Raw genomic sequence first — 23,148 nt, forward strand, 5'->3', positions numbered from 1 at the left:
ATTTTTTTGTTTACCACCACTCTGCTCCAACCATCCTGCCTCAGCCCTCCCTGTCTGTGCTCTCTCAGAGGCACCCTGGTTTTCAGACTGCACGGCTCCACCTGCTGGTTGAATGCTGTAATAAAATGTGAGCGACTTTCATCTGTCACAATAACTTACAACTTGTACTGAACCAATACATCCATTTTTATAAATATACATGGTAAACATTTGATCTGAGCGCCTGCCTCAACAAAAGTGTGTTTGAGAGAGAGAGAGAGAGATGGTGGCTGATGCAATTATGTGAAAAACAAACAATTAGTCTGAGTTAATTTAAAGGAGCTTCCTCAGCTAATGTGGATTTAATGAAGGGTGAAATAAAAATTAAAGTTTGCTTCTTATTTCTTACACAGATCTTATTGGTTTTGTCTTGTTTGGTTCTGTGTTGAATTATTCCCAAGTGAAGCATGTTGTTACTGTTATTATTATCATAACTGTTGCTGTTAGAATCATTATTATTCCACCGAAGTGTATGAATATCATTTTAACAGCAGATCAATCCAGAGCTAAAATAATGAGTCGATTAATCAATAACAGAGTTAATCTACAGCAAAAATCAATTAACAACAATGTTGATTTTCAATACTCAAGAGACTCAAGATTCAGGAGACGTTTTTTTGCATTAGCTTATAGACGATAAGACAAAAACCCCACAGAAATAAGGACTAAAAATATAGAATAAAATCAGAATCAGAATTCTTTTATTTGCCAAGTATATTTGCACATACAGGAAATTTCCATGGTGTGGTTGGTGCACTGTACATAAAACATTAAACAACAATTGGACATAAAATAACAATATATACAGTATGACAACAATATATATACAGTAAGAAACAATAAGTTATGGGCACGTTAAGATTAAAGTTAACTAAAGATTAAATATGATTAATATATGGCAGTACATTACATCTACATATATCTATCTATCCATCCTTGAATCCTGAAAACACTGGACAGTATCACCATCCCCGGTGGATCCCACTCAGACCGCGGAGGGAGGAGCCGCTCTTCCCGGAGTGCAGGTGAACGCCGGGGCTGTTTACTTGACGACGTGCGGACGTCAGACGCTCACGCACGGTTTCCCGGCATGCAGCAGGAGGCCGTGGAGAGAGCCAGCAGCTGGTAGTGAGTTGCTACAGCGCCGAGCAGGCAGCAGCTAGCGGCCAACACAGCGCCGAGCGTTTCCCTCTTCCATGTGAGACCAGCCGAGCCGTCCTACCCCACAGGCGACCGCAGACTATGCTGTTCGGCCGCCGGACGTGTCCCCGCAGCGGCGTTTGAGTCCCACCGGTCAGCCTGCTCCTGATTTCGGAGGATTCCTCCCTCCATCCTCCGAATCGCACCGAACGGGCAATGACAACGGTCTCGGCAACCCCGCAGCAGATGAGGGACCGGCTGCTGCAGGCCATCGACAGTCAGAGCAATGTGAGTGTGACACCGAAGCTAGCGGGCTAGCTAGCCAGCGTTAGCTTGTTTACCTGCGCCGCGGCTCCCTCGACCGGGCAGCGAGGACCACCGGCTGTCAGTCAACCGTCTTCAGGGGCATTACAGTGTGTTCCGTGTCCCGTGTGAGGAGGGGGGAGAGACGCCGAGCCCCCCCCCCCACCCTCATGCTGACAGCTCGGAGGTTCACTTAGCATAACGGCTGCTCTGCCGTTAGCTGGGTTAGGTAGCATGCTAGCTGCTAGCCTACCCGCAACACCGAGGCGGTTTTATGTCTAAAATCATACACACGTGAACCATACACGTCCCTTAGGAATACTGACTTCATTGCGATGTGTCTCCGTGCTCTGTCAACTGGCCATTGTTTATTTTTAGATTGTTCTGTGCAACAATGCTGTGTAGCTAGCTTACTCTCAGCTTGAAGGGCTAAAGCTACATTGTAGGAAATAGTCCTCCTCAAGTTAGTTCATGGTAGCCGGGGAAGCTAACGCAGGTACGAGTGCCGACACTCACACGCAGATTGACTTTGTCCACAGAACAATGATCTCGCATGGATTTAAATTCAAGTTTGTTTCTCAGTTGGTTGTAGTTTTTCTTCCCATGTTGCACTTCTGCTGCAGCGGTGGAAACGATGAAGGCTTTTTCGAGTTGACATACTGCCATCTTTACTTTTCAGCTTAGCAGACAGAGAAGCTAGTGTTTCCCTGGCTAACCTGAAAGCTAACGTTGACTGCTGCCCATTCCACATGATGCAGACACGATCCAATACATTCGATTTTTGGCTGATAGTGATTTAGCTTTACACTTATTTGGTTAATGAGCAGAGGTCATCAATGTTTCCCCAGATAAATCCTTTGATTTATCAACCATTTCCTCATTATTAACCCGGCCAAGTAAAGAGTTAAGGCTTATACCCAATGTGCTGAGATGATCAAATCTTTGTATTTCCCTCCTGCAGATACGCAATATGGTTGTCGTATTGGAGGTGATTGCCTGTCTGGAAAAATGTCCTATCACCAAAGAAGCACTTGAGGTGAGATACTTAACCCTAACCTAAAATATTACTTCATACACAAATTGGGTTGCTTGAATTCTGTCCAACTCTCACACACGTTATCTATGCAGGAAACTCGCCTAGGAAAGCTGATCAATGACGTGAGGAAGAAGACCAAGGATGAAGACCTTGCGAAGCGTGCAAAGAAACTCTTGAGAAACTGGCAAAAGCTGATTGAGCCGGGCTCAGCTGTGCCTGCAAGTGCCCTCGTGTCGACCAATGGCAGTTCTCATCCCTGCAGAACCGACGTCTCGCCCCCCGACATCTCAGTGCCTGGGAAGGGTGTCGCTGAGGTCAAGATCAGAAATGATGTTCACAACACGTACTCACCAAAAGCAGAAAAGCCAAGCAGTCGCAAGCGCCGGGCCGAGCACAGAGACAGTGGAGTGCACTTACCAGAAAAAATCTCTAAGCTGTCTTCGTACGATAACTCGGTGTCACCGCCGCCACCACTCACCAATGGGATTGCAGGCAGTCCAGATGCCATGCCCGACCAGGAGGTCGTGCCATCTCCTGAGAGGTCGCGACTCGAGCCCCTTGATAATGAGAAAATCAACAGAATTCCAGTAAATGCCGTCAAGCCTCGCCCCAGCTCCCCCGGAGTGGCCAAACTACCGAGCACTTCCTCTTTGATCAAGGTTGCTGTAATGCAGCAGCAGGCTAGATTGGATGAGGGCGGAGGAGGAGGGGGCCATTATCAAGCCAAAAGTCCCCGTGGTCTCACCACCAGTCCAAGGAGCGTGAAGCAAGACCCCAAGCGCTCTTCAGTATATGCACCGAAAGCAACGCCAGTCCCAAGCCCTTCCCCCAGGGACTCTCCCATGTCTTTATCCCAGCCTGTGTCCTCCCCAGCCCAAGCCTCTTACGCTGACAAGCTGCCACATTCTTCTCATAGGTCCTCAATGCACTGGGCCAGTTCGTCAGAAGTCTCCTCTCATTGCCCACCACAAGACACACCTGCAACACTGGACTCCCCGACAGCCTCCCCTTCAACCTCCCTCCCCCAACAGAACTCCGAACTCAACAGAACGACATCTGAGGGAGCCACTGCCGCGTCTGACGACACAGACACGTCAATGGCTCCGAACTCAGAGCATAAAAGGAGGAAGTACAGGTCTAGAGACTACTCTGTCAATTTAGATGGCCAGAAAATAGAAGACATGACTAAACCTGTACGATTAAAAGAGCGCAGACTCACATTTGACCCTGTCACAGGTCAGATTAAACCTCTGGTACATAAAGAACCTTCTCAAACAGAGGAACCCCCCACTCCTGACCTCTCTGAGTCTAGGCAAAGAACTAAAAGCACTGTACAACAGCCCGCTCCCCTGGCCCCGGCTCCGGCCCCAGTCCTGGCCCCCACCCTGGCCCCCGGCCCCGGCCCCAACCCCTTTCATCAGACCAACTGGAAGGAGCTGTCCAGAAATGAAATCATCCAGTCCTACTTGAACCTTCAGAGCAATGTGCTCAACTCCTCGGGGGTCCAGGCCCCTAGTGCACACTTTTTCATGGCAGAGTATTTGAAAAGGGAAGAACAGGAGATCAATGAGTCGCGGGAGACGCACGTTTTGCAGAAGGACATCGCAGTAGAAGCTTTACCAGGTGTGAGCCGGGAGGTGACGGGCGAGGACCTGGACAGGATACACACGCAGCACTGGCCAGGAGTGAATGGCTGTTATGATACCAAGGGCACCTGGTATGACTGGACAGAGTGCATATCATTGGACCCTCATGGCGACGTAAGCAGATTGAACATCCTGCCATATGTTTGCTTAGACTGAGGGGTTTGGAACGGATGATGACTTTTTCCACTCCTCTCGTTGTCTCTCCAAAAGAGACGAGCTACTTTGTGATTTTGTTTGTCCACTGTGAGTTTGGCAAAAGCCAGGTCTGCTAAACTCCCCCCACGCCTCTTCATCTTTCTGTGATAATCTAATTGAGATTTTGGTTGAAAAAAAAAAAAAGAGAGAAAAGGATTAAAAGAATAGTTGAGTTTCTAATACCAAGGGCTGTTTCTGTTTTTCTTTTTCAAACCGAAAGCCACAGGATGGTGGAGGCCCGAGCTGATGAGTGCTGGTACTAACGCAGGAGGCCAAAAAGGGAGGGCGGCGTTATCCCACACAGCCAGAAATGTTGTAATGATGTGAATTTTTAATGTTCTTAATTGTACCCCATGTTTCAGGCTCACTGGGATGATGCTGCCCTCTCCTTTTTACCTTCTAGTTTCTCATGAGGAATCACAATCTAGCATTCACTTTGAGGCAAGGCATGCTGGGGTTTAGCTGTCCTGTCCAGGGCACCATGTTGGCGCCCGGAACAGGTTGTTGATAGAGTTCATCTAGCACAGGTAGAGCTGAACGTGTCCGGACTATGACATACTGGAGCATATTTGGAACAAGAAGCTTTATGTGAGATGTAAAGAGTAAATTATAAATTTCATGTATACATCTATTTATTTTTGACCAGTTCATCAAAGCAGATGTTGAAAAACCTATAGATTTCTCTTTTTTTTTCTCTTCCCCTGCTTCCATCAGATTGTTGTCAGCCTAATCTTCAATGTAAAAGGGGGCCTACACATGTTTTGTTGCATTGGTTTTTCTGTTGAGATTGGCCGATTTGGTTATTAACATTCCATAATCCACCCTTCACCCACTTCCTCCTGTCTCATCACACAGCTCTTATATCTCCAGGAAATCTCTCAAGAAGAAATTTATTCTGAAAAACAATTCGGCTTCCATAAGAGCATAAAAATATGTAACTTTACCGCAGTGAAAACTTTACCAACACACAAATTCTCTCCCAAGTGTTTCTGAATGTCAAATCAGATGAGGCTGATCAAAACTTTGTATTCGATGTACTCGATGCTGGAACTCGCCTTGTTTCCATTCCTTTAGATTTTTGTTTGCCTTCTGAAATTCTCATGATATTTTTCTAAGTTAAACAGCCTTTCTGAATGTACAGGATCGAGACCTCTTGCGCACTTGTACATACGTTGACAACTTGTTGGTCATGTTCATTGCCGACTTGATTGAAGTGTGACCTGTGACCTACGCACCCTCAAGTTACAGTTATGTGCTTATAGTTATTCAGACGCGTTTAAACTTCTGCCAGCTGCTCTCAGGAGTTTAGGAAACATCTAGGACGTTGTCTGAGGTATAATTTTTCATTTCTTGGCTTCCGCATTTAAATACAGCAAACCAAATGGGAGAGAGAAAGCTGTGTGCATTAGATATTCTTGACATTTTCCACGTGACGACTAATAATTAATTTTGATTTCCCTTTATACTCATCCGTCACTACCACATTATTCCTCACATGATTTGAATTACGATTGGATTTTTGTGCGGCCTCTCTGTTCATTCTTTCAGTCACTCATCCCTACCAATGTGCCTTGGTAAATGGTTAATCTGGATTTGCCTCCACATTAAACGCGCCTGTCCGCGAGGCCCGGGTTTACATGCGAGGACTCGAATCCCAATGATCAATATGACGCTGGTATATGCACCGTTTCTGTTGACTTTTTGTACACATTGGTCGAAGCAAGGGTGAAGCTGCAGACAATGAGAAAACTGCACAACAACACAGCTGGCAATAAAGGAAAAGTGCTACAACTGGTTGATGAGAATCTGTTTTCTGGAGTTTTGACTGGGGGCATCTTTATTTGTTCAGTGTTTAACATCTCTCAATTGTTTGAAAAAATAAAATGATCTAAATCTGAAGCTCAGTCGACTGACTGGTGGCTCTTTTAAAGTGGGATCGTGCTCGACAATTCACATCAACGCTGCATGTTCCTGAAACTAAACTAAATTCTGAGCTCTGTACACTTCTGATTTATGTTCTTATCTATCTCTCAAAAATGTTGCTTTAATTTGTGATACTACACAGTTCGTCCATGGGGGGGCGCACGTCATCCATTAGTTGCCTCGGTCTGCATCAGGATGTGATGTAACAGTGGTAAGATATGAGTAATTTTAACTCACTGCAATTACTGGATCAGACTTTTCAGGCCACTTAGATTATGTAATGATTTATTTATAAATAAAACAATCATAACAAAGATTCAGATCCTCCATTGGTGGAAGTTTGGAAATGTTGCCTCCTCAGTACAGACTCCTGTGTGTCAACAAGTGACATTTTTGTATATGAGAGATTTTACGAGTCTCGACATGTCTTACAGTTTGTTAGACTCAGGACTATCGTTAGTGACATCACTTCCTGCCGTGACACTGAGTTTGTCTCATTTTATTGCAGTGGGATGAGTAATGGGGACCCTCAGGGTCTGTGTTCTCTCACTGAATCAGCCTGCCACTGCACACCTGTATGATGTAATAACTAGTCTGTTCAAGTTAAGAAATGCAGCTGTTTTCATGACCAAACACCGTCAGATACTGAGATGAGACACTTGGACTCACGTCACTGTTACCGTGCCCACGATTTGACATCTCAGCATGTCTGGGGAATGATTGATAGGCAAGCGTGTGTCATGGGGGGTGGAAACTCAGCCAGACGCTACGTCAGGTTGAAACATTTCATTGATGTCTCCTGATATAAGAGCAGTAAGTATAGTGATCATTTCATTTTGGGTGCATCCGATGACTTTTGGACTCAAGGATGAAATGATCGGATTTGGGTATTCAAAGATCAAAGTCACGATGGCCTCACGAAACTCTCACAAAAACGTCTCAAATTTTGACGAGTTGTCAAAGGTCACATTAACCTCATATCATCGTGAAAGCAATAGGTCAGGAGCACCTGTAGAGGATGGAGCTGCATTGGTTGGTAGAGACACACAATGGCAGGGCGATAATTCAAATATAAGCAAATACATTCTCCCTCAGTTTGATTCTGAACGTTTTTATTCAAACCCTCAATACAAAGCCCACACCATTCATTTCAATACCATTTTATTTGTGTTTTACCAAATAGCAACATACATTATCCCAAGGCACTTTTTTGAAGTCCAGACCGCCCAGTATTATAGTGAAACCCAATAGTTTAAACAATCAGTCAAAAAAATAAAGTTTTCAAATTAAAGGCATCCAAACTTTTTACATTTAAAAAGTGAAACAGGGCAAATAATAAGTTATTTTTCCTTGAAAGATGCTGAACAGCTCGGCTGACAAAGCAAGTTTCTCTTTGTGGAGGGATAGGTCCGAACCAAAGGAAGAACCCAGGGCTTTTATATACTTCATGAATCTAGATGGAATCTAAAAAACTCACATGTTTTAGGAGACTCATCTTTAAACGTGGTTTCATAATGGGACTGTTGGGCCTTAGTGATAGTTGGACACTACTGCCATTCATTTTTTTTTGACTAATTTGTTGTGATTGATTTTTGCTCTAGTTCAAATGAACAATGGCTGAAACACGAGTGAAAACAAAAGTCCTCACAAAATGCTCTCATCTTTGCAGAGGATGATTTGCTGGAGGACAATCCCTCCACGCTGTGTTTGACATCCCACTCTAAACCTCGTTACATAACCTCAATCATGCTGTGCCTAGAAATGACACCCGACTGAGTTTCCTGCAGGAATCCAAGAGTAGCTGCTGAACGAACCAGGAGAACGCTCAGTGGGGACGGAGCAGCTGGGACACACGTCTGATTTGCACGTTTGTCCAGTTTTCCTGATAATCCAAGAAGCTCACTGGCTTCCACTGAACCGACAGCACCAATGCCCTTAAATAGATGACACAGCTTCTCTGGAAAATCAGCCGGGTGTGTGTCAAAGGAAGGATTGCTTTATGCTGACAAGATGTTTGAGGATGAGAAAATAGACAAATAGAATAAAAGATTTCAATGATTTGTCCAGATGCTCATGTCAGGACTGTTGACATTTTTATTCTTGTACTTTCAACAGTTAAACCTCCTGGTTCAGGGTCCCTCACATTTCAGTTTTTTTTTTTTACAAATATGTTTATTGAGCTTTTTATATATTGACATAACAACAATAAAACAACACTCAGTACAGCATTGGTCTACACAGTCTATACATACTTACAACTCACATTCACCCAATCAGTGCAATGACAACAAGGTAAAGAATAAAGAGCCTAAGCCTAGCCGAGAACAACATCCGAGAGCACTGAAGCCACTGTAGAGCTGGAAAAGTGAAGATAAGGAGTCCAAATGTTCATAAACTGTCCCTCTGAAGAGTGAAGCAGACGGGTCAGGTACTCAAGGGGAAAACATTCCATAATTATCTTGTGCCAGTTCGATTTAGTGGGGGGTTTGTCGCTTATCCAAGACAAAAAGATATTCTTCCTTTCTGCATATGTGAGGATACATTTCAGTTTTTTAAAAAGAAAATTTAACAACTTGTCTTTTGTTTGAAACTGATGAAGCAGCAGCATGGTACAGACCAGTTCTGTTGTTCAAATAAATGGAGATGATTAACTTAATAAGAAAATAAATGGAGATGATTAACTTAATAAGAAAATGTCCTTTTCTAACTCATTGTGATACGGATCACATCTGTCCTCCGAACTGTCCTCTCATATTCAACAGTTGGACCAGGAGACATCAGTCTAGAATGAGTTTGACAAATCCTGGCAGAGCGTGTGTGTGTGTGTGTGTGTTATCTAAAACCCGCACAGCAGCCACATTACGTCACCTCAGCAGCTCATTGTGCTTCACTCTAAATTCCCCCAAACTTTTTTTCTCTCTCCTCTAAACCGACTGAGTCAAAGGAGTGCGACGGGCCGTCTCGTCCACTGCACGTCTGGTATGCAGGGTGGGACCCGCCAGTCACTCCCACTTTTCAGGAATCTGGGAAGTTTCCACCCATATAAGGACTTTTTGATATCAATCGAGCCCTGAGGAAGCGCAGGAGAGGGGCGGAGCCTAGGATCGATTAACGAAGAGCGCGAGCAGAGAGTCGGCAGGAGGAGCGAGAGGAGGCAGGCACGCGCACTTCCGCCGTCGCCGGAATTCAAGGTGTTCTTTTATATCGTGGAGGAATAGGTAGATTAGATTCTATAGTCACTAATCAAATCAAATTATATATAAATCCAATCTGGTGCAAATACTGTAACATGCAGAGGAATATACAAATAAATGGAATATATATAAAAGAGAGGGACATATAAATGGAAATGTGAGGATACAATATGACTTCATTAGCAGGTACAGTTAGCAATATTAGCACATTAGTCGTATAGAGTCCTCAATAGAGACTATATATTGTCATATCTTGTTGCTGTACAGGTCCGTGTGAAGTCAGGCTCAACGCAGTGTGTTTTTTACCCAATTTTATATATTTGGGGTAACAAACACCATATATGCTATATATACTATACTAAGCCCATATGAGAAGAACATATGCTGAAAATCATGCTGGTTCAGCATGATTTTCACTTCCCGTTCCATGCGTGCTTCCAAATGCCCTGTTCACTACTCTCTGTTTCTGGGGCTATTTTTAAGATTCAGACTGGACACATTTGACTAAAGAATCATAATAAACTCATAACAGTTCAGGGGTAAATACATTTCCTTTTGACTCCTGCCGGCTTGGTTTATTTGTAAACATAATTATACAAAAACTACTGGACGGATTACCACAAATATTAATGGTAGGATTCAGTATGGATCAGTGAAGAACTTGTTGTAAACATTTAGGTGGGGATCCAGATTTTTCTGGCACGATTAGGTGATTTTCATGTCTGAATGTTGATGAGAAACATATTAAGAAGGTTGGTGTCGATCCCCAAAAACCTGCATTTAGTGGATTTAAATGGGACTCCTTTTCAGCAAGAAGTAAGAAAAAAGTGCTAGGAACCTGGCCTTAGCTATAAGGACTGTAAAAATGAGTGTTGACTTTAAAATGACATGTTAGATATCCCTCTTTATAGATGACCCGTCCCTGGAAGCTATACCCCCTATTCTATGAAAACAAAGTAAAAACAAACTTTTTGGGATTTCTATACTTCTCATTCCCACAACCCTGACATTAAAAAAAAAAAAAATCACAACTCATCACCCCATTGACGTGTTGTGTTGAATATGAATGAGGGCTGTGGACGTGCCTCTCCTATAAGAGGTGGTGGAGGTGAACTCTCAGCAGTGAACCATCTTGCCTCGTCGGGTCCTGCTCTTCGACAGAAACCGTGGGAGCGCTGTAATTGGCGGCAGTGACAGAGAGAGGAAGTATTTAGTTCTCACCGACGTTTCGTTGGAAGAGAAAGTCCAGGAGAGTTTGGAACAGATTTGATCCTCAACTCTCATCGCCAGCTCCGCAGGAACAAACCCTCTCTCTCTCTCTCTCAACCCGACCATGACCACCTTCACCAAGGGGCCTGCCTACGGGCTGTCTGCGGAAGTCAAAAACAAGGTGCGTGTGTTTGTTTGAGTTCTGATTGATCGTAAATTAACTTAAAAACAACTTCTTCCTCTTCTGCTCATCGTGCTTTTCCCGTGTTGCCTGTGTCGCAGTCACCTGGCCTCCATTTTGATGTGAGCTCACAGGTTGAAAGGTACAGAGAGGACAGAGATGTCAACACGGAGAAATAAAGCGTTTTTCATTACTTTCACCAACTTTTATAAACTCCACGTAACTTTTTATGACCAGTTGGCAAAGTAAAGGTCCACTTTGGATTTAACTTTAGTTTCACACCTGGACGAGCCGGGTTTTAAATTCTCCAGAGGGCAACTTAACAAAAAAGAAGTAAAAAAAAAAACAGGAGCATGGGCGTTGTCCCTTTTCTTCTTGTCTCAGAGTGCGTGTGTGTTTGTGTGTGCGTGTGTGTGTTTTCTCCTTGTTTGTTTCCAGCACTTTTTGCCCAGCTGCACGTTGTGACCCGCATTAGCAGATAATGGAAGATAATTCGATTCGCACACAAGCGCCTCCTCTCCATTATAACCATTTATTATCTCCTCGGGTTCTTTAGCATCTCTGCAAAGTCCAGGAATAGTTTCCTTCCTTCCCTCTGATCCCAGGTTCTTCTCCCCAGACTTCAATGCACACAAACCAGACCATTGTCCACAGGGAACCTGGTTGTGCAGGTGTGTGTGTGTGTGTGTGTGTGTGTGTGTGTGTGTGTGTGTGTGTGTGTGTGTGTGTGTGTGTGTGTGTGTGTGTGTGTGTGTGTGTGTGTGTGTGTGTGTGTGTGTGTGTGTGTGTGTGTGTGTGTGTGTGTGTGTGTGTGTGTGTGTGTGTGTGTGTGTGTGTGTGTGTGTGTGTGTGTGTGTGTGTGTGTGTGTGTGTCACCTTGTTTGTTTTGACCTGTCTGCACAGATCCCTGCACACCCGGATCCACTTAAAATACCAGGCCTGATGCTGGAGATTACTACCGCTGACTGCCAGGCTCTGTAACCTTCAGACTTCCATTTCAATAATGAACTGGTTGTCCCGAACCAGGCCGGGGCCATTAAACCATATCAGTCATTATGGCAGGGTAATTGTCATCAATTACAGTATAACGTTGCTAGGTGGGAAGGTGTAACAGATTATTAATCAACTGTATCTTTGTAAAAACGTTTGTCAAGCCAACTTTATCTATAAAGCACATTTAAAAACGAGCAGAGTTCACCGAAGTGCTGTGCAATGAAACCAGATGATGCAAAATGCTAGGAAATGACATAACTTAAGTATTTATATTAATATTAAGTATTAAGTGTTCAAATGACCCAAGAAGAAGATGAGGGTCTTATTTTTGTCTTAAATGTGTCGTAGAAAATGTAAACCACCTTCACCCAGGAGCGAAAATCACTTTCTAAACTTTAAAAATCAATACTATCGCACTAATTCTGATTAAGCATTATTGACTTATGAAACTTTCTATCTTGATATCATTTGGGACCAGACGGACACATTTCAAACTTGGTTCTCCAGTTGCATCTCGGAAATACATTCTTTAACTCGCACCGTCAGCTGATTTATTATTGTGCTTTTTATTTTTCCTTCTGCATTCCTGAGCTGTGCCCTTGTATGGGAGAGAAAGGTCACCCCCCCACCACCCCCACCACCACTTTCCCCCAAAAGACTCCACAGAACAACATGTGCCGGCCGTAAAGAATAAGGTGTAGATTTCCTGTGTGTTACCTTGAATGTAGAGGCTGGCTGGGGGGGGGGGGTTTGAAGAGATTGACTGGTATTTCCGGCCACTGGTGACGTAGCCCCCCTCCGTGAAATGCTCGGTATTTGCACTTCTCCTCAAACCCCTCCTCCCCAACTACTTCTTTTTTTTTTCTACTTAACACTAACACATGCAGAAAGTCTACCTGTGGTATTTCACACCAGTGAAGACACTGAGCTTAAAGTTAAACCGCTGCAGTATACATCCTTTTTTCTAAGTGTCCCCCCACCGTCTTGTGGTCATTCAACGGCGCAACACACACGCACTCCTCTCCCGCCCCCCCCCCCGCCCCCTTCCTAGCTGCTCCGTTCCTCTCTTTTTATCCGAGCACCGCGGAACAAATTCCTGGTGTTCAGCTTGTCTCTGTGAATTACTTCTGTAGACTTCGACGCAGGGCAATTAAAATAGGCCAATATTGTTTTTTAATAAGGGGAGAACCGAATGAAGGAAATGTAATTAGAAGACTGAAATTCCTTCAGACTACAACCAGCTGTGAGTCGACGGCGGCCGACGTCTGTGGGTCAAGCTCTGCGGTGCAGCCTCTCTCTCTCTCTCTCTCTCTCCCTCGAGGGAACATAGGGAGATTGTGAGCTAGTTGCACATTTCGACACCTGATCCTAAACAGAAGGAGACGAAATGTATATCTTATCAACTTTTTTTTTTCTTTTCTTCTCATTTCTGCTTTCCAGACCGAGCTGCTGTTTATTTGATCACAATTATCCTCCTAAATGGCGTCTTTCAGAGCCAGCGGTGTGTGTGTCTGTCACTTTCTTACACCTATGTCATTCAATCGCAACAGGGTTATAAATCACAGTGACACCTCCGCTACAGAGCCAATCTTTGTGCCTTGTTCAGCCCTGTTAAACTCACCCTCCCTCGCCTTTTTCAGCAATGGCCTTCCTGTGCAGAATTCTGCAGTTTACCAAACAGGATATCCTTGTTTTCGTGCGTGTGTGTCGGGTCATGTCAGTGTCCCCTTTTATTTATGAGGGCTGAATAAGAGACAAGCCACTGTGTAGACATAGCACACTGTACTGAAACTCTGAGGTGACCGTGAAACAGGATTTCTTGCAGTCATAACACACTTCGGAGGACCAGAGTTAATGATATGTGATATATAATAACCCCCTCTTCTAACATTGTTGTAGATGCAGCTTTGTTATCCGCGTCTTTATGTAATTTGTGCGAGTGGGAGGTCATTGTGGTCAGGAAGGAACACAAAATAAGACCATGAAAGTATTAACTGTGTCTCTTTCCCACCAGATTGCGCAGAAGTATGACCTTCAGAAGGAAGAGGAACTGAGGAGCTGGATCGAGGAGGTCAGCGGAGAAACCATCGGCCCCGACTTCCAGAAAGGCCTGAAGGACGGAATCATTCTGTGCAAGTAAGCAGAGATCACAGATTTAGTTGGTTACGCTTTAACACAAGCACTTTAATCTGTTGGTTTAATATTTACAGTCGTTTAGAGAACTTCAATATTTTCCTCTTTTCTGTCTCAGACTTATCAACAAACTCCAACCGGGCTCAGTGAAAAAGATCAACTACTCAGCGCTGAACTGGCCTCAGGTGAGTCAGATGAGGATCAATGCTCTCTAACCAGATGAAGGTGTGTTTAAATCATGCTTATTGTTTCCTAGCTGACATCAGTTGGTGCTCTTTGGTACTACCGGTTCCCACACCAGGGATTTTAGACACAGTTATACGTCATTAACAAATTGCTCCCTGTGCTGTTGTATTGTGTTTTATATGTTTTTACTACCAGTTAGCATGTCGGCACGCTGACTCACGCTGTCTAATAGTTACACTTGTATGGAAGCAGTGTTTTATTGGAACTGGTTTTTTCGCTGCAGTGTAACAGTCACTGCAGACACACACCTATATCTGAGGACACAAAAGATGGTTCACAAACAACAACACAAAATCCCACGTCTGTCGTTGCCAATCCTTTTTAAATTATTATTGCTTATCATCTTAAAATGTGTGCGTTTTTTGTGTTTTTCTTAAGATGGAGAATCTGACGAACTTCGTCAAAGCCATCACTGTGTACAACCTGAAGCCTCATGACCTCTTCGAGGCCAACGACCTGTTTGAGTGCGGCAACATGACGCAGGTGCAGACGACGCTGCTCGCACTGGCCGGCATGGTGAGTCTTAATAAGAATGCACTGGGAGGGCCTATAGGTGTGTGTGTGTGGTTTTTTAAAGTCCACATTGACAACTGGCTCCACTTTTTTCTCTTCAAGGCCAAAACCAAGGGCTGCACCTCACGGGCGGACATCGGGGTGAAGTACGCAGACAAGCAGGAGAGGATGTTTGATGAGGCGAAGATGAAGGCTGGACAGTGCGTCATTGGCCTGCAGGTATAACTTTGTTCGGAGGCTTGTTCATGAACAGGTTTAGATCTGAATCTCTAATCAAACCAGCAGAAACTGAACGATGTGGACCGTTAATCTCTGGTATCACGTGACTGAGGCTGATTTTTGTTTGACGGTGATATTCAAGGCTGCAGAAGAGAAAATTATCCAGTGAGACGGAACAAACTTAAAAGTAAAACTTAGATTGCGAGAAATAGCGTTCCACGGAGTCCTTTGCTTTCTCTGCCGGAGCATGACAGGAGGTGAGGCTCTCAGTATGTTGGAAGGCTGCGCTCACCTCTGCATGTGTCGAAACTATTGTGAAACCAGAGTTTGTCATGGTCCCATGTCAGGCAGAACATTCTTCTATGTGAGAGCTGCTCATTGTTCTCAGAGCCTCTTGAGTGGCTCTGTTTTGTTATTGTTTCTGTCAGTGTCAGGTAGATATGAGGGCTTACTACAGTCAGGAGAAGGAAACAAGACGAGTCACTGTTTAGAAGGCGAGGATCAGTGACTGTAACTTCAAAAGCATCTGCTTGTCTAAATTCAAGTGATGTTATGCAATATTTTATCACAGTTTTGTGCAAGAGCAGCCAGAGTGACACCGGGCCTTTTGATATTATAATGTTAATGTAATGTGTTACAAATAAAAATAGTCTTATCTTCTCTGCCACAGGCGAGAAGATGTTAGTTCTGATACCTGCTGCTGCATCATTCCTCAGTCTGCTTGTGGTTCAGTTAATGCGGTTAACTAATGTCTTTCTAACTAGCCTGCTAGCTAGAAATTTATGATAGTGGCTTTTTACGAGTTTTACGATACGTGCCTTTAGAATGAAAGTGCTCATGTTGGTTGGAGCGGGTATATGCAGGTTTTCTTAGAATTTACAGAAAGTACACAAGCATTCATGTCTACTTCAACACCATCGCCCAGAAGTTCAATGCATGCATTAATGTCACGATAAAAAAAAGGTGCAGTGTCTAGGAATCGAAACTAAAGAACCCTGGCATCATGTTTCCATTGCTGCTGATTGGTGCCGATCAAATGCAGTTTATTTGACTCAAAAATGAATCAAGTTTGTATCTATTCCTATTAACGACAAGTCGGATGTTTCAGTTTTTTTAACCAGTGGAAAAGGGGCTTTACAGAATGTGGTCACATGTATATTTTCGCTTTTGTTTTCGTTTGGTCTTGACTGTCATTTCAATAGGAATTAAAATGTAATAGCTAAGTTATTTTTTATAGCTGTAGACACTGGTTATGTTCCTTAATTCTTGAAATTTAATGCAATGCTTTTTTTAGATGGGGACCAACAAGTGTGCCAGTCAGGCAGGTATGAATGCATATGGCACCAGGAGGCACTTATACGACCCAAAAGTTCAAATCCAGCCGCCCATGGACAACACAACCATCAGTCTGCAAATGGGCACCAACAAGGGAGCAAGCCAGGTACTGCAACATCCCCCCCCCCCCCCCCATCCCCCCCCCCCCCATCCCACCTCATAAAGTCAGTGTTATTGGACTGAGTGGAAACAAGCCCCAGGGAATCACTGTTATTGTCCTCACTGCTATAAACTTGTATCTTGTTTGGTCTTGTAGACAAAGCCGTAAGCTCCTGTGTTATCTACTTCAAAACTGAGCTCAGTGATATCTTTGTTGAGTATGTTCTAAAGCTTATACAGGAAAGATAAAAGTGACTTATGACTCCATAAAACTGAACGGGGAAGAAAAAAAGTTGCTAACTTTCTTTTTGTGTCTTTACAGGCCGGGATGACAGCTCCAGGAACGAGGCGTGCCATTTACGACCACAAGATGGGCACCGACAAGTGTGACAACAGCACCATGTCCCTACAGATGGGCTACAGCCAGGGAGCCAACCAGAGCGGACAGAACTTCGGACTGGGCCGGCAGATCTGTGACGTAAAGTACTGTCCTAAACCCGGAGAGGTTGCCAGTGATCAAAACGGGGCAGCGGTCGCCCAGCCCTTCGTCCCGGAATTCCAAGACGAGGGTTACCAAGGTTACCAGGAAGAGGAGCAGGTGTACCAAGAGGAAGGGACGGACTACTAGGAGGAAGGAGAGAGCCGAGGAAGGGAAAGTGCGATTGTATAAAGGAGGCGAGTTGTGCAACAGGACCTCGAGGAAGGTGGTTCATTTTTTATATCAAAAGGATGCTGCACCTCTTTTGGGTCGTATCCTTTGAGTATTGAATGAAATGGTCTTCTTAGCATTTTGGAAGACCAGCGTCACACATATCATGATGAACTGTATTTCTGTGGGGTTTGTTTTTAAAATGTTTTATTTTATTTAAAGTGACCACAGAAGCCAATCTTCTTGGCCAAGCTAGTTTTCTATCCCAGGGATTTTTTAATATGCGATAGCCCCACCTTCCCTTTGTTGCTATGGTATTTGTCGACTCATTAGTTGCATCAAGGGAGATCTCGTGGGGGTTTTGTTAAGGGCAATATGAAACTAAAAGTGAAATATTATTGATATTTCTTTTTCTTCTTAAAACTGATATTCGATCAAACCACCATGTATGTGCTTATTTTTAAGAACTGTTACATCTGTAAACATCAGCTTATTTGTGTAATAATGAAAATGACCATTAATATGTATGAGCTACTTCTTCAGTATCTTCATCCCTTCAGTATTGATCATTGACAGTAGTAAACAGTTATGGTTGTCCAGACGGACAAGGGACCAAAATATTTTTAACAAACCAGTTTTATCATCTTATAATGTGTCTCCTTCTCTCACTGATTTCAATGTTTATTTCTTTAATGGAGGAAATATTTCCTCTGTTTGCATAACCAGTGGGACTGGAGCTGAGCTTGTTTCTTTTGGATGGAGTCGATGCAGTGGGGGAGTAGATCAAATAATACTCCAGTGAAGTTTTGAACATTCCAAGCAAGAGTGTTTAAAATCATTTTTGACTATTGGTTGATATGCAAACCAATCATGATTTATATTTGATTGTTATTTGTGATTTAAATGGGGGGGATTTATTTTGGGGGTCGACCTTGACTCCGAGTAACATTTTGTATTGGACTTTGCTTTTTCCTCTGGAATTACTTTTATGCCCGTGGAAAAACACCATGTTTGAATTGAGAACAATGTTGAATATGTGAATACAGTGTAATAAAATGTGTGTATTCATTATCTGGTGTCAGTTTGATTTATAAAGAAAATAGTAAGGACTGATGAAATTCTGTGTCTATAGTGATTGAGTTCATTATAGAAGAAAATAAAGTTTCATGATGAATCCTAAAAAGACAGGACGGGTAATGAAACTTGCTGTGGGCAGTTCTGAGGCTGCACTGTGAAAATAGTACTGCAGGTGGGAATCATGAAACAGACATGTTATAGTTTTAAAGTGTTCTTTTACATGAAACATATTTGGTATCTAGCGATGCAGGTAGTTACATGCACAAAGGTTATGTTTTCATTGCTGTCTGTCAGCGAGGTCAGCAAATTACCTTAAGGTGATTCTCCAGAAAAGTGGCCCCTGTGACTGATGAATTATGTTTGACATAAGCTACTGTGACCCAGAGGTTATAGAAACAGAAGTGTGTGTGTGTGTGTGTGTTTTCAGCACTTATGGATGGTTTAAACGCAGAAGTCAAATTTCCTGTGTGTTTAAATCGAATGGGTTGTGAGCTGAATAAGAGGGAAAAGTCAATACAATTATTTTTGCACACATCTGTATATTATTGTCTTCCATTTTGACTTTTTGTGATACATTTGAGAGATTAACCTCTTTTGGATTCAAACAGTCATTGAAATGAAACCATGTGAGAACTTTAGAGAGCTGATTGTGCTTCAGTTGAGCCACTTTAACACTGCACTGTGAGGGTTACAGATTACTCTTTAACACTGTTTTTGAATTTTTGATTATATAATCCTCTCAAATATATTGATGTTAATAAAAAAACAAATACATATTGTAAATATGCGCGATTAAAACCGTAAAATACCCTCCCCACCACCACCTCCACCTAAAATGTATTTGATTAACAAGCATCGAACTGTAATACTTAAAGTGTTGGTATAGTACTGTACTTGGGTAAATGCAGTTGTACTTTCCACTTTAGGGTCTTTTTCAGTTTAGTCTAGTTTATTTCTGACCTGCCCCTTTCGTATGAATAAAAACATAAATACAGATGACCATCACTTTTTTTTCATTTTATTTCTATCTCACAATTTAATTGATTCATGATTCAATAGCCACCGTCATCACCTAAATAAGTTTACATACTTTGAGTCCTTTTCCTTCTTAATTGTCTTAACTTGAATAATGTTTGACATGAACAAAGTGTCTCTAGTTTCCCACCTGAAGATCAGAAGTGAGACTAAAAGAGTTATTTACAGAAACCAAAGTGAAACCCGGACACGTCGGTAGAAACCTGACACTTCTCAGAAAATGTTACTTTGATGTCACAGCGTCACCTGCTGGTCAGCGAGGGAGCTGACGCCGGGAGACTCCACCGGATGTTGTGTCTTAAATCCCGCGATATCAGGCCGGGCGGGATTTGAGGCCGTTCTTTCCCCCCGGAACTCCAGGCAAGATGGTAGGTGTTTAACCGATCGTGACTCCTATTGAATATAATCTACATTCATCCGAGCTCTATATTGAAAAGTGAAGATGTCTGGCTGTGTTTCCAGACAGTTACACACCCACACCGACTGATTAGTAGAAAATCGCGGCCCAAAATGTCAGATAAACATGTTTGTAGGGTCCGTGTTAGCCTGAGCTGTGGCTAAGCTAACCCGGTGGCCCTACGTAGTCTGAGCTAATGGTTCAAACCGACCCGTGTGTGTAATGTTCCTCTGAGTTAAAACACCATCACACAACATGTGATTATTGTCACAGTGCGGACACAAGCTAAGTGATAGCTCCGTGGTGTGAATGCTAACTGTGTGGAAGCTACTCTCTGACCGGGGGCCATGTCTGTCTCTTCCAGGCGGATACCGAGATCAAGAAGAAGCGTACCTTCAGGAAGTTCACCTTCCGAGGTGTGGACCTGGACCAGCTGCTGGACATGTCCTAGTGAGTGACACGCCGCTGAGGCTGATCTGTGGTCAGCTACTGAGCCACAATCGCACTGGTTAAATAAAGTCGGACCTGCTGATCAGTAGTAATGAGAAGCTGAAGTTCGTTTGGGTCACACTTATTAAACTCGATCCAGGTGAAATGTTTTTCTAGAAATGACTTTGTCCTTTATCTGTCAAACCTGTAACTCGGGTTTTGCATCTTGATAAACTTGTGACTATATAACTGCAGCAGATGAAACTTTACTTATTCTCCACAACCGTTAACTTGTAATCCACCTTTAATTGTCATGGATTTTCATCATTTGTATTTAAGAGCCTATCAATCCAAATGTTTACTGAGGCTCACTAGAGACCACGCCTAGGCTGTGTCTGAAATCACACACTAATCACTCTATAGGGAATTTGCCAATATTGCACTTATTGTTTCCCATCATGCATTTCACTTGCGATGGAGAGACGACAGGAGTGAGGGAAGCAGGAACAGCCCGACCTGTCACGTAAATGGAAGCAGAGCAACCCATCACAGCACAAATTGTGGAAATAAAGTTTAATTTAACATTTAAAGATCATTATATAATTTTTTTAACTCGAGGTATTGATAGCGTTTTTGTTGTACGGCATCATTCCTGCAACAATGACGTTATTACCAGCGTAGAGGAAAACAGAGAAGGGACAAAGTGTTTTTTCTTTGACAGGTGAACTCACTATAGCTCTCTATAGTAGTCACTGTACTGTGAAGTAGAGAATAGTGAGGGAGTGTGCGATTTCACAAACAACCCTGGTATTTACAGAAATTGGCTCATGTTTGCTGATACAGGATTTTGCTGTCAATCCCCAAACGATACTGGTACACCACAGTAGCGTGACTAGTTTGTCCCTTTTCAAAGGCTTATTTCAACATGTATGCTTCTTCACTTCTCCAAGTGAATGGGTCTTGGGCAAACCCATCCCAAAATTAATAGTTAATCGGTGACTAAGCTAGTTATCTGGGTGGCTATAGGGCAGTGGTAAAAAATGGCCACCAATACAATAATAGCAGGACGAGCTGATAAAACAAATGGGAAAATCCTCTGTAGACCAGACTATCGACTCGGCCCACTTCATTGTCCAAAGTAGAAGGTCCCTGATTGCAGAGATGGCTTTTTTTCTATCTCACAAGTGATTTAAACTTTGTTACACGTTTGTTTAAGTGTAATTCTCATCACTGTCTTCTCATCCTCTAGTGAGCAGCTGATGCAGTTGTACTGCGCTCGCCAGAGGAGGAGGCTTAACCGCGGCCTGCGCCGCAAGCAGCAGTCCCTCTTGAAGCGCCTGCGCAAGGCCAAGAAGGAGGCTCCCCCCATGGAGAAACCCGAGGTGGTGAAGACCCATCTGAGGGACATGGTCATCCTGCCCGAGATGGTTGGATCAATGGTTGGCGTGTACAACGGCAAAACTTTCAACCAGGTTGAAATCAAGGTGAGGTTTTCTTGGTTAGCAGCGAGAGCAAGTGTGTAACCTGGGACTCTTATGAATCTACATATCTGTTAATTGTGTTTTGAAGAAGAGTCCTACATTTACATTAGAGTTAAACATAACTGGTATCTGTCTGTACAGAGAAACGGGTCCGGATAAATGTGTCTGAAGCCTAATTCACTTCTGCGTCGAATCTAAATCTTAGCTCCCATGTAGCCTGCGATGTACCCTCAAAAATGTAACTACACGAGGTGATGCAGACTTATAATTGGTCCGCTTGGTAGCATCGCACTTCGGTACAGACCATGTCCTCGGTCTTTCTCGTCTTCATTGCAGTTCTTTAAGTAAAAGTGAAAGCTCTTCAACAACTACCAGCTCCAACATAACTCCATTGTTCCGAAGTAGACAAGACGCCAGATAATTTGTACATGAGCGGACCAGAAACCAGAAGACACTCGACACAGAAGTAAAGAAAATCTACAGTGTTTTGGCTCCGTGCTGTGTAGAGCAAAGCGACGCACACACACCTATGCACGTCTGTGAACGTTCACAGCGGCCTAGGCCCTGTTCATATGACGACGTTACTTCGGTGCAAAAACAATGAGTCGGCATCAAGCTACAATCATTTAAGATTTTAATAGTGCCAGGTTAGTTTTCTCTCTGACCAGGGTCTTTACAGGAATCCTGAATCCAGTTAGTGTTCTCTTTCTTCTCAGAGCTCCAACAGGCACATGCACAATTACATTAGAGACATTTTAGAACCATGGCTCAGTGGAGGCTGCAGATGAGGAGGCATGTAAATCTCATTCCAGACAAATGAGCCAGTAAAGGCTGCTATCAACTATAGAGCTGGGGAAAAACCCTGAAATGAAAATACTCAAATTGATACAGTTATGTTATATTTGGCAAATTAAGTGACTATTGGTCCTTGTGTTCAGTGAGAGTTCTCTCACAAAGTTTCTCACTCGTCTTAAGTTCTGAGCCATCCATTTCTCTGAAATGTGTCGACCTGAAAAAAAAGTCAAATCTCAGAGCTGCAGTATTACACACTCCACAACATGTTATAGAAAAGTGAGGACAACGGTTATGTATTTAATGCAGAGCTGTTAAGAATCATTGCCTATTGGAACATGCAGGCTAACGCATCTCATCCTGACTTTTAGATGCACACAATTTCAATCTAGTCTTAAGTCTATAAGCAGCTATTAAATCACAACATGCTGTTGTATACACCGAATGTGATGTATATTTGTATCACAGGATTCATTTAAATTAGGTTTTTATTTGTCTGCCAATGTTGATTTTCTTTTATCTTCCCCCTCCACAGCCTGAGATGTGCGGCCACTACTTGGGCGAGTTCTCCATCACCTACAAGCCAGTCAAGCACGGTCGCCCCGGTATCGGAGCCACACACTCTTCTCGTTTCATCCCTCTGAAGTAGAATGGCTGTATTTGTATAAATAAAGGAAACTGGGTGCTCCACACAACTTGTCTGCTTTGATTTCTTTTGCACAATGTTTCAAATTGAAAATTCAAGGTCTTTTTTTTCGACTTTCTGTGTTGAAGCTGTTAAGGCGTGTCAGTGGGTGGTTTCATATAAACAATGAGTGGTGCTTTGTAAGGTTAAGATGTAAACTGGAGAACTTGTAGTACACATGTACATCCAGTAAATATCA

At 43.2% G+C, this 23,148-nt stretch overlaps 3 protein-coding genes across 4 annotated transcripts; all 3 read left to right on the forward strand.

Annotated features, from left to right (window-relative positions):
• Window positions 1-1,158: 1,158 nt before the first annotated feature.
• crsp7 (cofactor required for Sp1 transcriptional activation, subunit 7) lies at window positions 1,159-6,263 on the forward strand. Its single transcript, XM_061084075.1, has 3 exons — window positions 1,159-1,467; window positions 2,444-2,518; window positions 2,611-6,263. Exons 1-3 carry the CDS (start codon window positions 1,396-1,398, stop codon window positions 4,318-4,320), a joined length of 1,857 nt encoding a protein of 618 aa, XP_060940058.1. The 5' UTR covers window positions 1,159-1,395; the 3' UTR covers window positions 4,321-6,263.
• Window positions 6,264-10,677: 4,414 nt separating this feature from the next.
• Window positions 10,678-18,124, forward strand: cnn2 (calponin 2). Of its 2 annotated transcripts, XM_061084421.1 has the most exons (7): window positions 10,680-10,866; window positions 13,874-13,995; window positions 14,111-14,177; window positions 14,617-14,754; window positions 14,854-14,970; window positions 16,265-16,411; window positions 16,727-18,124. In XM_061084421.1, the coding sequence occupies exons 1-7, from the start codon at window positions 10,810-10,812 to the stop codon at window positions 17,030-17,032; spliced, it is 954 nt and encodes a 317-aa protein (XP_060940404.1). In that variant the 5' UTR covers window positions 10,680-10,809; the 3' UTR covers window positions 17,033-18,124. The 2 variants fall into 2 exon arrangements, with proteins under 2 accessions (XP_060940402.1, XP_060940404.1); XM_061084419.1 differs by having other exon boundaries at window positions 10,678-10,866; window positions 14,617-14,970.
• Window positions 18,125-19,482: 1,358 nt separating this feature from the next.
• On the forward strand, window positions 19,483-22,959 carry rps15 (ribosomal protein S15). The gene is made up of 4 exons (XM_061084004.1): window positions 19,483-19,533; window positions 19,927-20,012; window positions 21,241-21,475; window positions 22,800-22,959. The coding sequence occupies exons 1-4, from the start codon at window positions 19,531-19,533 to the stop codon at window positions 22,911-22,913; spliced, it is 438 nt and encodes a 145-aa protein (XP_060939987.1). The 5' UTR covers window positions 19,483-19,530; the 3' UTR covers window positions 22,914-22,959.
• Window positions 22,960-23,148: the final 189 nt, after the last annotated feature.

Source organism: Limanda limanda, chromosome 13 (genome assembly GCF_963576545.1).
Source record: "Limanda limanda chromosome 13, fLimLim1.1, whole genome shotgun sequence".
NCBI lineage: Eukaryota > Metazoa > Chordata > Actinopteri > Pleuronectiformes > Pleuronectidae > Limanda > Limanda limanda.